The 14,292-nt window shown below is 46.2% G+C and overlaps 2 protein-coding genes and 1 non-coding gene across 5 annotated transcripts in view; 1 reads left to right on the forward strand and 2 right to left on the reverse strand.

Annotated features, from left to right (window-relative positions):
• LOC130371167 (LIM and SH3 domain protein 1-like) overlaps positions 1-1,055 on the reverse strand; it is a 7,545-nt gene extending 6,490 nt beyond the window's left edge. The window contains exons 1-2 of one of the 3 annotated variants that reach the window (XM_056576840.1): positions 872-1,054; positions 201-295 (exon numbers count right to left, since the gene is read on the reverse strand). In XM_056576840.1, the coding sequence (XP_056432815.1) occupies positions 201-295; positions 872-940 (164 nt within the window). In that variant the 5' untranslated portion in view covers positions 941-1,054. Of the gene's footprint in view, positions 1-200; positions 296-871 lie in introns of all 3 variants that reach the window. The other 2 variants (XM_056576841.1, XM_056576842.1) reach the window with 2 other exon arrangements.
• Positions 1,056-1,519: 464 nt separating this feature from the next.
• Positions 1,520-1,591, forward strand: trnac-gca (transfer RNA cysteine (anticodon GCA)). The gene has a single exon. It is a non-coding gene; the product is annotated as a tRNA-Cys (tRNA).
• Positions 1,592-4,605: 3,014 nt separating this feature from the next.
• LOC130371717 (glucagon receptor-like) lies at positions 4,606-11,960 on the reverse strand. Its single transcript, XM_056577577.1, has 13 exons — positions 11,889-11,960; positions 10,618-10,720; positions 10,356-10,463; positions 9,737-9,855; positions 9,338-9,444; positions 8,686-8,842; positions 6,909-7,068; positions 6,640-6,700; positions 5,993-6,062; positions 5,813-5,904; positions 5,270-5,408; positions 5,111-5,152; positions 4,606-4,677 (listed from the first exon to the last, which is right to left on the reverse strand). The coding sequence occupies exons 1-13, from the start codon at positions 11,958-11,960 to the stop codon at positions 4,606-4,608; spliced, it is 1,302 nt and encodes a 433-aa protein (XP_056433552.1).
• Positions 11,961-14,292: the final 2,332 nt, after the last annotated feature.

The raw sequence follows: 14,292 nt of genomic DNA on the forward strand, positions 1-14,292 counted from the left end.
TGTGATTGGCTGTGGTGGTTCTAGTGGCTGTGATTGGCTGTGGTGGTGGTTCTAGTGGCTGTGATTGGCTGTGGTGGTGGTTCTAGAGGCTGTGATTGGCTGTGGTGTTTCTAGAGGTTGTGATTGGCTGCGGTGGTGGTTCTAGTGGCTGTGATTGGCTGTGGTGGTGGTTCTAGTGGTTCTGATTGGCCAGTACTTACATGGAGCAGTAGGGTTTCTTGCCAAAGCCCTTGTAGGTGGTCATACTGAGCGCCATCTTACAGACCTCACAGCTGAAGCAGCTCCTGTGCCAGAACTAGAGAGAGTTAGGTTATTGTAGCATCATATCCATAAAGATCACCTCATATCTGCAGTTCTATCACATCAGTCTTGATGAATCACATCCGTCGTTCTGTATCACATAGTTATATTGGATCTGTATAGTTGTTCTATCTCATTGCTTTATCACATTTATAGTTCCATATGATTTTATTCTAGTTGATTCTTATTGCTTTGATAATATTCCTTTTTATATAATTTTTCAATCAATATAACTTTTCGATAATAATGCAATTACACATGATTGTTATCATGTAGATCTCCCACCCCCTTAGTTAGGGGGGTGGTCTAGCCCCAATAACAACTGGGGCCATTCTTTACGTTCCGATTTACAGTAAGCTATATAAAACACATACAATACTTACTTTACAGAACAGTTATATTTCCCTGGATATATTAATTTACTTTAAATTTTAAAAAACCGTATATACAAATGTACAACTTTTTTTTCCACAGTTCCACAGCGTTTTTTACCTTTCCAACATAGTAGGCTACGCCAATTCATGTATGAATGCATTTAGAAAACTTTGGGACATTGGCATCCCCAGCCTACCTTGTCGAGGCAGTTCACCTTCTCCGTGGGGTACACGGCTTTGCTGCATCTTCCACAAGGTGGATTCATAGCGGAAGGTATTCACAACAATCGCCGGGACCCGAAGCTGTATCGATAAGTTTCAACGGTATGTTCTAGGCGCTGTGTTGAACGGGACTTTGAGAGGAGACTGGGTTGAGACTAGGAGGAGTCTTGTTGGGGTTTGAGTTTGGGAGCAGGAATGATGTGAATGAAGGATGGTTGAGCTCAGGGTCTCGGGAATGTCCTTACATGGAGTAGACCAGTGGAGATGCATAGGAACCCGGCACAGAGAGACAGAGAGGCCCGGAGCCTGTTCTGTAGCAAATGTAGGTCTAGAACAGTTAGACCTAGAACTGCAGTATTTTGATTTTGGATTTGGACACAAAATATTGTCAGTTCTATAAATCTAACTGTGGGGCTGACCAACAGGCTTTTTTACACACTACAATCTATCTTGTCCTCACTCACCAGTTATCTGACAACCCACCCAAAAATACAGTTTGTTGAATTTCGAAGCGTTGTTACGTCGCTATTTACTATTACATTATATACTACGGGTCAAACAATATATACAAATCCATGTCTTCCAATAAATAAATTCTATTTAATTCTCCAAGTTAGAGCAGCGGGGGTATAGCTCAGTGGTAGAGCATTTGACTGCAGATCAAGAGGTCCCCGGTTCAAATCCGGGTGCCCCCTCACTTTTTTTACCCGCTTCGATACATCCATTTTATGACAATTAGGCCGTTGGCGATGTCATTATGTTACAATGAAATAAGATGCGGTAAAATATTCAACGCACTCTCATCGAAAAATGACACTACCGGACACAGAAGGACACCGCTGTTTTCGGCTTCGGCAGTCAAGCTGTTCTCGGCAGGATATTATAAATGGATGTTAGGCCAGTGATCTAGATATCATTGTGGTTTTTAAATGATAATATTATCGATATGATGATAATAATTATATTTTATCAATAATAATTATATGAATAATAGTAATACAACTTGAGTGAACTAAAGGTTATTTATAAATATAAAACACCTAGAATAAAACCAAGGTGAACACTGAACATTCTTCTAATTTCTCAGCCCTGTTTGGGCTGAGAGAGCATCTAATTAAGGAGATAGAGCAGACGTAAAAGGATTATTGATTACAGCAATCTTCACTTGATTTCATAACACCAGTACTGCTCAAGATCAGCAGCAACCCTCGAACTGACAGAATATCAACTATTAGAGAGCGCTTTGGCAATCAAATGTTATTATAAAGCTGTAATTCGGAATCGTCATGTATTTGAGAAGAGAACCTTGAATGAGAGAAGGGGAATAACTCACTGAGATTGCGTCAAGATCTTGTGGTCGCGGCACAACGCATCTCCATAACAACAGGCACGGGTTCCATTTACCACGACATTAGATAGCATTAGCATCATAATTGTCATTATTATCATTTATGATAATAATAATAATGATAATCATAATAAAAACAACGTATTATTATAATTATAAATGAGCTGGGTGGGTTTCAGAGTAGATAAAGTTGGATTTTCAGGAGTTGTGTGGAAGAATATGTGTAAAAGAATATTAATATTAATACTAGTAGAAAGTAGAAGTAGAGTATTAATACTAGAAGCAGGGTGGTAATAATACTGATATGGAGTATTATATTCTACCCATAGGGAGCAGAAGGAGAGTATTTACATAACTATAGACCAGAAGTAATTCATTAATACTGGAAAGCAAGTATTCATATTTCAATCCCACATGTGACAAAATAAGAGGGTGAGAGATTCTGCCTGTGTGTAGACCCCCCCCAACCCTGCGGCGTGCTCTAGAAGCTTCTCCAGAGCCATGCTGGTGTGAAAGCCTCACAAAAGGAAGGTGGCACGAGTTCTCCAAGATGGGCGGACTTTTATTGTAATGGTAATGAGGACCGTTTATCCCTGAAAGAGAACCGAAGGAGAACTCTAAAGGGTTGACATGACGGGAATACTGCAGCTAAGTACTGCCCCCGACTCAAAGGCATACTTGCAAACCTTGATTTTCCTCATTTCCATTTTCCTCAAACCTCGGGCTTCCTCCATCAGAAATGAGTAGTTTCACAACACGTTGCTCCTTTTCTGTAGCAACGTGTTAAAAGTAGAGCTATATATAGTCATAGCTATAAGGATGGCCAATTTGACAGTAGTTTCCCTTACCAGCAAGGCGTAATTGAAAGCCCTCCTCTGTTAGGCAGCCACTTTCCATTAACTATCAATGTCTACATCTTTGAACCCTGACAGGGTATAAAAGATCATGAATAATACAACTAAAAGACCAGAGAGTGCAGCAGAGTCTGAAAGCTTAAAAACACACCTGACCAAAGTCCGAAAGCTTAAACACAGACCTGACCAAAGTCCAGGAATCCATTGTTTTGTACAGAACTTTATTATCTCTGGAGAATGAGACACACAAAAAAGGTAACATCTGAACATGTATTTCAGAGGTTTGCACCTCTCAAATATTTCCCAAAGCTGCCACATTCGCAATCTCATGTGTTAGTTGTGTGTGTGTGTGTGTGTGTGTGTGTGTGTGTGTGTGTGTGTGTGTGTGTGTGTGTGTGTGTGTGTGTGTGTGTGTGTGTGTGTGTGTGTGTGTGTGTGTGTGTGTGTGTGTGTGTGTGTGTTGTTACATTACAGAAGGGTGTTCCTGCATTTGAAGAATAGAGCACAATGCGAAAACAAAGACTAGACATTCAGTTCCACGGGTGGACGATTTTTTTTCCAAACAACCAAGTTTACACCTTCTATTCTCTACTCAAAATGCCAGTATAAAAGTATATGTGCAGGTTATTTATATATATTTAGCAGACTCTCTTGTCTGTAGCGACTTACAATCATTCATAGAAACATTCACACACCAACAGCGCTGTCAACCCCCCACAGCGACGCCTAGTCGCTCAGGTAGACGGAGCCAGGGATTGGGTTGGACAGCCACCTCTGGTCACGGGTCGACCCGCACTACCTCATGAGCTACCGTCACCAGTCTGACCGGGAGCCTGGGCCAGAGAAGGTTCAGTCTGCATGCAGCGGGACCTGGTGAGGAGGTGTCTCTACGGGGTCTGGCAGGTGGATGAGGAAAGACACCTGCAAGGTGCACTCTGGACTCTCCTGCTCTCTGCTGCACTGACCCCGACCCCGACCCTGACCCCGACCCTGACCCTGACCCTGACCCCGACCCCGACCCTGACCCTGACCCTGACCCTGACCCCGACCCTGACCCTGACCCAGACCCAGACCCAGACCCTGACCCTGACCCAGACCCAGACCCAGACCCTGACCCTGACCCAGACCCAGGTCCTGCCCCAAGCTCTGTCCAGGACCCTGACCCTGACCCAGACTCAGTCCCTGCCCCAGACCCTCCCTCAGGCTTTGAGTTTTGCTTTGTAGCAGGATGGGGTCTGGGGGTCGGCCAATCTGGCCCATCCCCCTCGTGCGGGAGACGGGAGGTGAGCCCCTCCCGAGGCAGATGGCTCGGCCAGGGGTGGAGGTGGAGGAGGAGGAGGAGGAGGAGGTGGAGGTGGAGGAGGAGGAGGAGGAGGAGGAGGAGGAGGAGGAGGTGGAGGAGGAGCGGTTGCAGTCCGGGACCGAGGCGATGGAGAAGGTGTGGACCCGGGAGTCAGAGACGGTTAGTCACTGCCCACAACACACCGTCACTGCCCACAACACACCGTCACTGCCCACAACACACCGTCGCCACCTCGCCCCTCCAGCTGCACAGCTTCCTCCGCAGCTCCGACCTCACCTACACACACACACACACACACACACACACACACCCATAAACACACACACACACACACACACACACACACACACCCATAAACACATGCATATGCACACTCACACACACAGACACACACGCGGACACACACACGCCCATAAACACATGCAAATGCAAACACACAGACACACACACACACACACACACACACACCCATAAACACATGCATATGCACACAGACACACACACGCGCGGACACACACACGCCCATAAACACATGCACAAACACACACACACACACACACACACACACACACACACACACACACACACACACACACACACACACACACACACACACACACACACACACACACACACACACACACACACACACCTAACCTTTAAAAAAATGTGCTTGACCCGTGGTGAAGTGTGAAAATGTAAAGCTCACCTCTTTATTGGTGTAACAGTAGAGCACAGAGACCAGGAAACCCTGAGAACAGAAAAAGGCTTCAGTCCACAGGCATGGACAGAATGCAAGTAGAAAGAAACCTTGGGAGAATATCAAAAGTTCATCTGTGTGTCCCTGGAGGAAGAGGACGTTGTGAACCTGGAAAGAGTTGAGGAAGAGGGTGAAGAAGACTTTGACGTGGCGCAGGAGCCCCGTTGTCTGTTCGTCCGTGGCGAAGATAAAGATAACCTCATGGACCCCGAACAGAGGGATTAGGGTCAACGTGGCCTTCGCCAGTCTGTGGGAGGAAGAACATCTCTCACTCTCAGGAATAAAGAAGGTTATTCACCACATACACATACACATACACATACACATACACATACACAAACCGACACACATACAGATACAGATAAAGATACACATAGAGATACACATGAACGGTGGAATTTAAGTGGCAATGCTTACGGGATTGTGCAAAGACAACAAGTACATTTATTCATCTCATCTCTCTATTTCCGTCACTTCATTCATATTAAACCTCTCTCTCTCTCTTTCTCCTCTCATTCACATCAATTTTTTTTAACTTCTCTATTTTCATTCATTTCACCCCTCTCTCTACAATTAAAAGCCGATCTATATTCCCTGTTACCAATAATGGTAAACACTTTTTGGTTAAGTTAGTGATGGTGGTGGTATTACCTAAGTTTGTAGTCTGGGTATCCGTTCTGGTTGCTGGCTCTTAGTTTAGACAGAATCACTTTCAGGATCTTCATGAAAATCAACAAATTGATCTGGTGGAGAGTGAAATCTACCCGTTAAACATAAGACATTCATAGGTGGTTATTGAGTGAATTGAACGGCGTTCTTTTAGGGACTCACCACTGAAGCCAGCAGGATGGGCAGCCTGATGATCCACCAGTAGTTCATGTTCTGGTTCAGTGCCCAACACCTGCGGGGTCACACACAGGCTGGTCTCAGCGACCCTGGCATGGACAACCAGGACCCCTTGAACCAAAAGGACCCCTTTAACCACTAGGACCCCTTAAACCACTAGGACCCCTTAAACCACTAGGACCCCTTAAACCTAAAGGACCCCTTAAACCACAAGGACCCCTTAAACCACTAGGACCCCTTAAACCACTAGGACCCCTTAAACCAAAAGGACCCCTTAAACCACCAGGACCCCTTAAACCACCAGGACGCCATAAACCATAAGGACCCCTTAAATCACTAGGACCCCTTAAACCAAAAGGACCCCTTAAATCACTGGGACCCCTTAAACCACTAGGACCCCTTAAACCAAAAGGACCCCGTAAAACAACACAAAACATAGTGACCCCACAAAACACATCGACCCCACAAACTACATGGACCCCACAAACCCCATAAAACACCTAGACCCCTAAACCCACAAAAGACCTGAATACCATGAACTGCACAAACCCGACAAAACATATGAAACCAATGGAACCCACAAACAACATAGACCCCACAAAACACATAAAACATACGGCTCCCCCTCTTACTCTTTATTTTCCTTCAGAAGCTTCACCAGAACCCAGGGAAGGACGAACAGAAGAGGCGTGCCTGAGAAAACACCAAAACACAAATCCGAACTCCTCATATCATGACACTTCCCAAACTACAGATATCCTTAATCCTCGTTTGACGGCACGTATACAAACTCCTACTCTATCAATAACCTTAACAACAAGCACATTAAATACGTGTGCAAGTATAACGGTGAGGACTCCACTGTCAACATGGACGGCTGGCTGAGTCACTGTAGCCTTACCCCAGCCCAGGCAGATGTACGGCAGGTGTTTGTTGTGGTTGATGAACACCGAGCCAATGAGCACTGAGTGCAGGTACACCGCTTCGCCAAAGAACCAGAAGTGATTGGCCAGGACACAGTACTGCATCACCACCTGGGCAATCCGGCAGCCAATAGCAGCCTAGCAGGAAGTAAAATGTGTTTCATGAAATATCAACACATCAAATCTCATCTCATGTTCTGCTCAAATTCCCGATTTAATCTGCATTTATTCTGTCAATTTAAATCTTGTTGAGGATGTTGGTGACGGTCTATAAAGTCTCGCAGAGCCAGCCTTTACGGACTATAGCGTAAAACATACCATCATATGACGCATGTCAAGTGCCGCCCCTAGCACCAATAGGAAGCGTTGCGCAACAGTGTCAACAGGACGACCCAGGTAGCATACTTTCGGAGAGAAAGTGCTTTTCCCCGGGCGGCGATGCTGTGCTACAGGACAGCGGCGTGAAGGGTCCAGGGGTGGTGTGCCAGCAAGCGCTGGCCAGCGACTAGCCCCCACCGTTTTGGGAGTTTACATCGAAAATAATAGGGTGTCTGTTTTGACACGGGCCGTTCACAAGCGGTGTATTTTGGGCTTAAGTATGCCTGAACCGCCTACTTTTCGTGTCCTGATTGGCATGAAAGCATGACCAGCACCCCCAGAACATACACAGAGAAAAACAACAACTATAAAAAGATTGCCCAGGATTTCAATGGGATAAACAACAATTGCTCAGTGGAAAAAATAATGAATTAACAAATGGATCTAAACAAAGGAATAAAACCCCACATTGTGCCTGAACTAATTGTACATTTCTGCAACTGACAAGGCTTATAAAGAAAACCTTGCTTCCTAATTGTTATTTCCGGATGTCATGGCTAGGCGGGGGATTGGCTGACTTGGTGGCTGAGCGGGGGATTGTAACCTAGCGATCATTCGCACTTGTTTCTATAAACATCCTAACTGTACAGAAAGCGATACCGGTGCGTGTGCTTAACTGACCGTGTGGCGGAGCTTGTGATTGGCTTACCCGATAGCTGAGCTTGTGATTGGCTGACCTGCTGGCGGAGCGTGTGATTGGCTGACCCGATGCCTGTGTGTGTACTTGACTGACCTGGTCGCTGAGCGTGTGATTGGCTGACCAGATGGCGGAGCGTGTGATTGGCTTACCAGATGGCGGAGCGTGTGATTGGCTTACCCGATGGCGGAGCATGTGATTGGCTGACCCGATGGCGGAGCGTGTGATTGGCTGACCCGATGGCGGAGCGTGTGATTGGCTGACCCGATGGCGGAGCGTGTGATTGGCTTACCCGATGGCGGAGCGTGTGATTGGCTTACCCGATGGCGGAGCGTGTGATTGGCTGACCCGATGGCGGAGCGTGTGATTGGCTGACCCGATGGCGCAGCGTGTGATTGGCTGACCTGGTGGCTGAGCGTGTGATTGGCTGACCCGATGGCGGAGCGTGTGATTGGCTGACCCGATGGCGCAGCGTCTGATTGGCTGACCTGGTGGCGGAGCGTGTGATTGGCTTACCCGATGGCGCAGCGTGTGATTGGCTGACCCGATGGCGGAGCGTGTGATTGGCTGACCCGATGGCGGAGCGTGTGATTGGCTGACCCGATGGCGGAGCATGTGATTGGCTGACCTGGTGGCGGAACGTGTGATTGGCTGACCCGATGGCGGAGCATGTGATTGGCTTACCCGATGGCGGAGCGTGTGATTGGCTGACCCGATGGCGCAGCGTGTGATTGGCTGACCTGGTGGCTGAGCATGTGATGCAGGTCCGCCTGCTGCATGATCTGGCGGCCCCAGTGGCGCTCCAGCAGCGTATCCTTGACGATGACGGACACCGCCCGCAGGATGAAGGACAGGAAGAGGTTGGCGTGGATGTAGTTCCTAGTGCAGTACAACTTCCTGTTGACATGGAACGCCAAACAGATCTGGGACCAGCCATCTTCCAGAGTTTATACAGGAGGAGGAGGAGCAACGTGATGATGATGATGATGAGGAGGAGGAGGAGGAGGTTGTTGATGATGATGATGATGATGATGATGAGGAGGAGCAGGAGGAGGTTGAGGATGATGATGATGATGAGGAGGAGGAGGTGGATGATGATAATGATGATGATGATGAAGATGAGGAGGAGGAAGAGGAGGTGGATGATGATGATGATGATGATGCTGAGGAGGAGGAAGAGGAAGAGGAGGTGGATGATGATGATGAGGATGAGGAGGAAGAGGAGGAGGAGGTGGATGATGATGATGTTGGTGAGGAGGAGGAGGAGGAGGAGGAGGAGGAGGAAGAGGAGGAGGAGGTGGATGATGATGATGATGATGTTGGTGAGGAGGAGGAGGAGGAGGAGGTGGATGATGATGATGATGATGTTGGTGAGGAGGAGCAGCCACTGACCTGAAGCTGAGCAGGATGAGGAGGGCCATGGTGAGGGTGGAGAGGGAGAGGGAGTAGCCCACCGTGTAGAGCATCCTGAAGCTCACCATCAGCTCCTTGTACCACAGCTGGACACACACACACACACACACACACACACACACACACACACACACACACACACACACACACACACACACACACACACACACACACACACACACACACACACACACACACACACACACACACACACGCACACACACACACACACGCACACACACACACACACACACACATTAATTTTGATTGCAATATCAGAGCTACGGTAACACAGACTATTCAAAACAATTGTCGGGTGTCAAACCACAGTCTCCCTCTCGTCTCCCCCGAACACTCCCGTCGTCCGTAGCAACGCACCTCCTGTGACGTAACCTCTTGTTCCTCTTCACATTGGGAAATGTCTCTCCAGACGTGCCCCCCCTCCTGCAGCCAGCGGCCGTCAGACCGGCACGCCCGCCGGACCACGCCCTGGGACACTGAGGGGCACACGTCATCACACAATGAGACAACCAACACACACTCACACACACACACACACACACATTATGCAAACACACACAAAATGGGAGAGTTCATGGGCATACACACACCCACACAGACATAAAGACACACACACACACACACACACACACACACACACACACACACACACACACACACACACACACACACACACACACACACACACACACACACACACACACACACACACACACACAAATAGTTTAGTCTTGTCTGCGAGGTTACAGATAGTCTGTACACATTAAAGGTCCCATATTATGCCACCAGGTGTGATTTGACATTAAAAGCCATTTTGAAAAACAGTAACAGCAAATCACGCTCACACCTGATGGTATAATATGGAACCTGTAAGGATCAGACATCGAACCCAGATCCTTTCGCCTTGGTTTTGGTCTGAGTGTGGTGGATGCATGCTGCTGGAGCTGACCAATAGGAGAGCGGTGTTCAGGCTGACCTTTGTGGAACCAGGGCAGGTAATAGGGGCAGGACACGTTGGAGGTGGAGCCGGCAGGGGTGTCAGGCCAGCAGGCGTAGCGGTCAAACGTTCGGTTACACAACAACCCTGGACGCACAAACACAGATACATCAACACACAACCACACACACACACACACACACACACACACACACACACACACACACACACACACACACACACACACACACACACACACACACACACACACACACACACACACACACACACACACACACACCTTCTCCTGGGGGCTCCTGGGAGATGGTCTTCATGCAGTTGTCTTTATACTGCATCCACTTCAGGTACGTCTCCTCCAGCACCTTCCCACCGACGCCCTCCAGCTGTCACAATAAAAGACCCCTCATTATCTGCATGTTAACGTATTCCACAATAAAAGACCCCTCATTATCTGCATGTTAACGTATTCCACAATAAAAGACCCCTCATTGTCTGCATGTTAACGTGTTCCACAATAAAAGACCCCTCATAATCTGCATGTTAACGTATTCCACAATAAAAGACCCCTTCATTGTCTGCATGTTAACGTATTCCACAATAAAAGACCCCTTCATTGTCTGCATGTTAACGTATTCCACAATAAAAGACCCCTCATAATCTGCATGTTAACGTATTCCACAATAAAAGACCCCTTCATTATCTGCATGTTAACGTATTCCACAATAAAAGACCCCTCAATATCTGCATTTTAACGTATTCTACAATAAAAGACCCCTCATAATCTGTACGTTAACGTATTCCACAATAAAAGACCCCTCATTATCTGCATTTTAACGTATTCCACAATAAAAGACCCCTCATTATCTGCATTTTAACGTATTCCACAATAAAAGACCCCTCATTATCTGCATGTTAATGTATTTCACAATAAAAGACCCCTCATTATCTGCATGTTAACGTATTCCACAATAAAATACCCCTCATAATCTGCATGTTAACGTATTCCACAATAAAAGACCCCTCATAATCTGCATGTTAAAGTATTCCACAATAAAAGACCCCTCATAATCTGCATGTTAACGTATTCCACAATAAAAGACCCCTCATTATCTGCAGTTTAACGTATTCCACAATAAAAGACCCCTCATTATCTGCATTTTAACGTATTCCACAATAAAAGACCTCTCATTATCTGCATGTTAACGTATTCCACAACAAAAGACCCCTCATTATCTGCATGTTAACGTATTCCACAATAAAAGACCCCTCATTATCTGCACGTTTACATATTCCACAATAAAAGACCCCTCATTATCTGCACGTTAACGTATTCCACAATAAAAGACCCCTCATTATCTGCACGTTAACGCATTCCACAATAAAAGACCCCTCATTATCTGCATGTTAACGTATTCCACAATAAAAAGATCTCTCATTGTAATTAATTTCAATAAAAAATACCTGTTGACAGGCTCATGTGTACCATGGTGTTGTTAAACTAGGTCAATATAGAAGTCTATCCGGAAGGGTGTGTGGTGAAGGTGTGCTCACCTGCGACAGTTTGAGGAGGAGCAGGAGGATCAGTTGTCCTGAGCCACGTCTCCAGGTGAACACTTGACACATCATGCTCTGTTCTGCTGAGAAGAGATGATGAGATGCAAGAGAACATCTCTACTAGAACACTAGAGAACATCTATTTTGAGGAGATACCTAATAAAGTGTCACACAGTGAATTTACTACATACATTTGTTTTGTGTGTTGTTTTACTTCTTGTTGTGCAGTCTTGCTCTGTGTGTGCTCTCATGAATCTGTAAAGCGACCTTGAGCGTTAGAAAGGCGCTATATAAGATGCACTTATTATTATTATTATTATTATTATTACATGTCATGGAGGAACAGGCTTCTGGCTCTAGGATGCCAACAGACATTTGGGTTTCGAACCGGGGAGCAGACCATCCTGAGACAACATGGGCAGGGGGGGCTTCACTACAACAACAGCAATTACACCATGCGCTCCCCTCACGGGCAGGGCTAGGGGTCGCAGGGGGTTGTTTCTTGATGTTGTACCAGCTGAGCGAAAACAGGCAGCTGCGTTCCGTGACATGTTATCTGACGCAAGGTCATGGAGCTTAATGTCATGGCAACGGAGTGCCGCAGAACCTCGCTCTTTCCAGACGTCACTTTGAGACGTCACTTCGATTCAGGAGGAGGGGGGGGGGGGAAAGAGGCAGAGGTGTGAAAATGTCATTCTGTACGGATTGGTCATGTTATTTCACCCAGCCACGCGAAACCCCCCCTGACCCCTGTCCTATACGAGGAGCGGAGGAACGGGGCTGTAGAGAAACACTGTATTTTTTTTATATTAAAGGTTGGGTATGGGATTTGCGAAACGCCAGCAGATTTTGAAAATACACAAATACACAAAACTCAAATGGTCCTACCCCCTCTCCTTCAACGCTGACTCTGACTCAACCCATTCCAAGTACATAGATGCGCAATCATGCACGAGCGCGCGAACACAGATGCGAGAGAGCGAGCCATTAGCTAGCTCCAATAGCTACCGCAGAATAACAACAAACAGAAGCTTGCTCTGGGTCACGAGCTTTGAGTATGTGCACAAAGGGGTCGCACGGGGAGCGGGAGTGCAGTATGACCGTTTGATTGACGTACTTACTGTCCAATGCCACTCGGTGGGTCTGGAAATCATTGGCTGGAATTTTTCGAGCCCTGCCCGTTCCACAGATGATTGACTTGTTTAATTTTCATGTCAGTACTTCTAACTCAGTGGCTGTAAGTGGGTTATGATAACGATTTCAAGTAATTTTGCAAAAATGGCCAAAAAAGAGAATTCCCTACCCAACCTTTAAATTGGAATAACAACTGATGTTGCATGAAGAAGGTTTGGACTCTCTGGGGTTTGGACTCTCTGGGGTTTGTGTCGAGACCCCGCGGTCATACATTATCCTTCTTCCGCCGGATATTTTCGAGGAAAGATGAACTTTAATAAATACATTTGGGACTCACCTGGTATGATCCGGGCTCTTGGATCACTCCTGCTGTTTTATTACATCAAGATGAAATATTGGAATTCAGAACCTGCAGGCCTTCATATGTTAATAATAACCATACCAATTGTAAACATAATCATCATCCTTCAGCCTGATTAGTGAAATTAAAATGATATAGCCCGCACACAGCCATATGAAGACCCACATGTATGGCTATATAAGCCTACAGGCCTTAATATAAGCTATATATATAATACAGAAGATGATCTGTCATTCACACCCTCGTTTTCATAGCCACGTCTCATCACGTAGGCCTACCCCAGCGTGCAGGCTGTGCCGTCGGCACCAACAGACGGAGCGGCAGGGGAGCGGCAAGGGAGCGGCAGAATGCGGCAGCTTGGTTCTTTCAAACAACCTTTCCTCCCCACTAATTTCTTTCACCGCTTTTTTTTATATTATTAGGCTAAGGCTGTAATTATATACTCTATGGTAGCCTATTCATCTTCTATTATATTGTTGATGAAATAATAGAGTATCCTATATTTGAAAGTGTGTGGACTGCATAGGCCTAGTGAACGGAAAGGGCGGCAGGCCGTAAGAGCCGTCAAAGACCGTGTAGTGTTCAGACTTTAGACTAGAGAGTCTAAATCCAACTGGAGTCCAGGAAACTGTTTATAACGTATCAATACACGTTGATACTTACTTTCACGCGTTGATTTAAAACGATTGAAAACATCCAGAAAAACAATTTTATCTAAAATCAGTTATTCTTTTGAGCGTAAAAAATGAAAATATCACCTCGGAACAACTTTCCGTTTTCACCATCTAACCTTGGACTTTCTGAATAAAGTGACCCTTCCAAACCCAGATCCGCCTCCATGAAATCATGCAATTCCTAAAATAATGTCTTTGCTTTTGTGTCTTTGTCCTAATGAGTTGCGCTCCA

The sequence above is a fragment of the Gadus chalcogrammus genome, chromosome 18 (assembly GCF_026213295.1).
Source record: "Gadus chalcogrammus isolate NIFS_2021 chromosome 18, NIFS_Gcha_1.0, whole genome shotgun sequence".
Taxonomy (NCBI): Eukaryota; Metazoa; Chordata; class Actinopteri; order Gadiformes; family Gadidae; genus Gadus; species Gadus chalcogrammus.

Excerpts from the sequence above, each read along its gene's own strand:
- LOC130371717 (XM_056577577.1), bottom strand. The coding sequence starts at position 11,960 with ATGTGTCAAGTGTTCACCTGGAGACGTGGCTCAGGACAACTGATCCTC. Across the intron at positions 9,856-10,355 it reads CCTGCCCTGGTTCCACAAAG|TGTCCCAGGGCGTGGTCCGG; the intron begins GTCAGCCTGAAC and ends TGTGCCCCTCAG. Across the intron at positions 7,069-8,685 it reads ATCACATGCTCAGCCACCAG|GCTGCTATTGGCTGCCGGAT; the intron begins GTCAGCCAATCA and ends ACTTCCTGCTAG.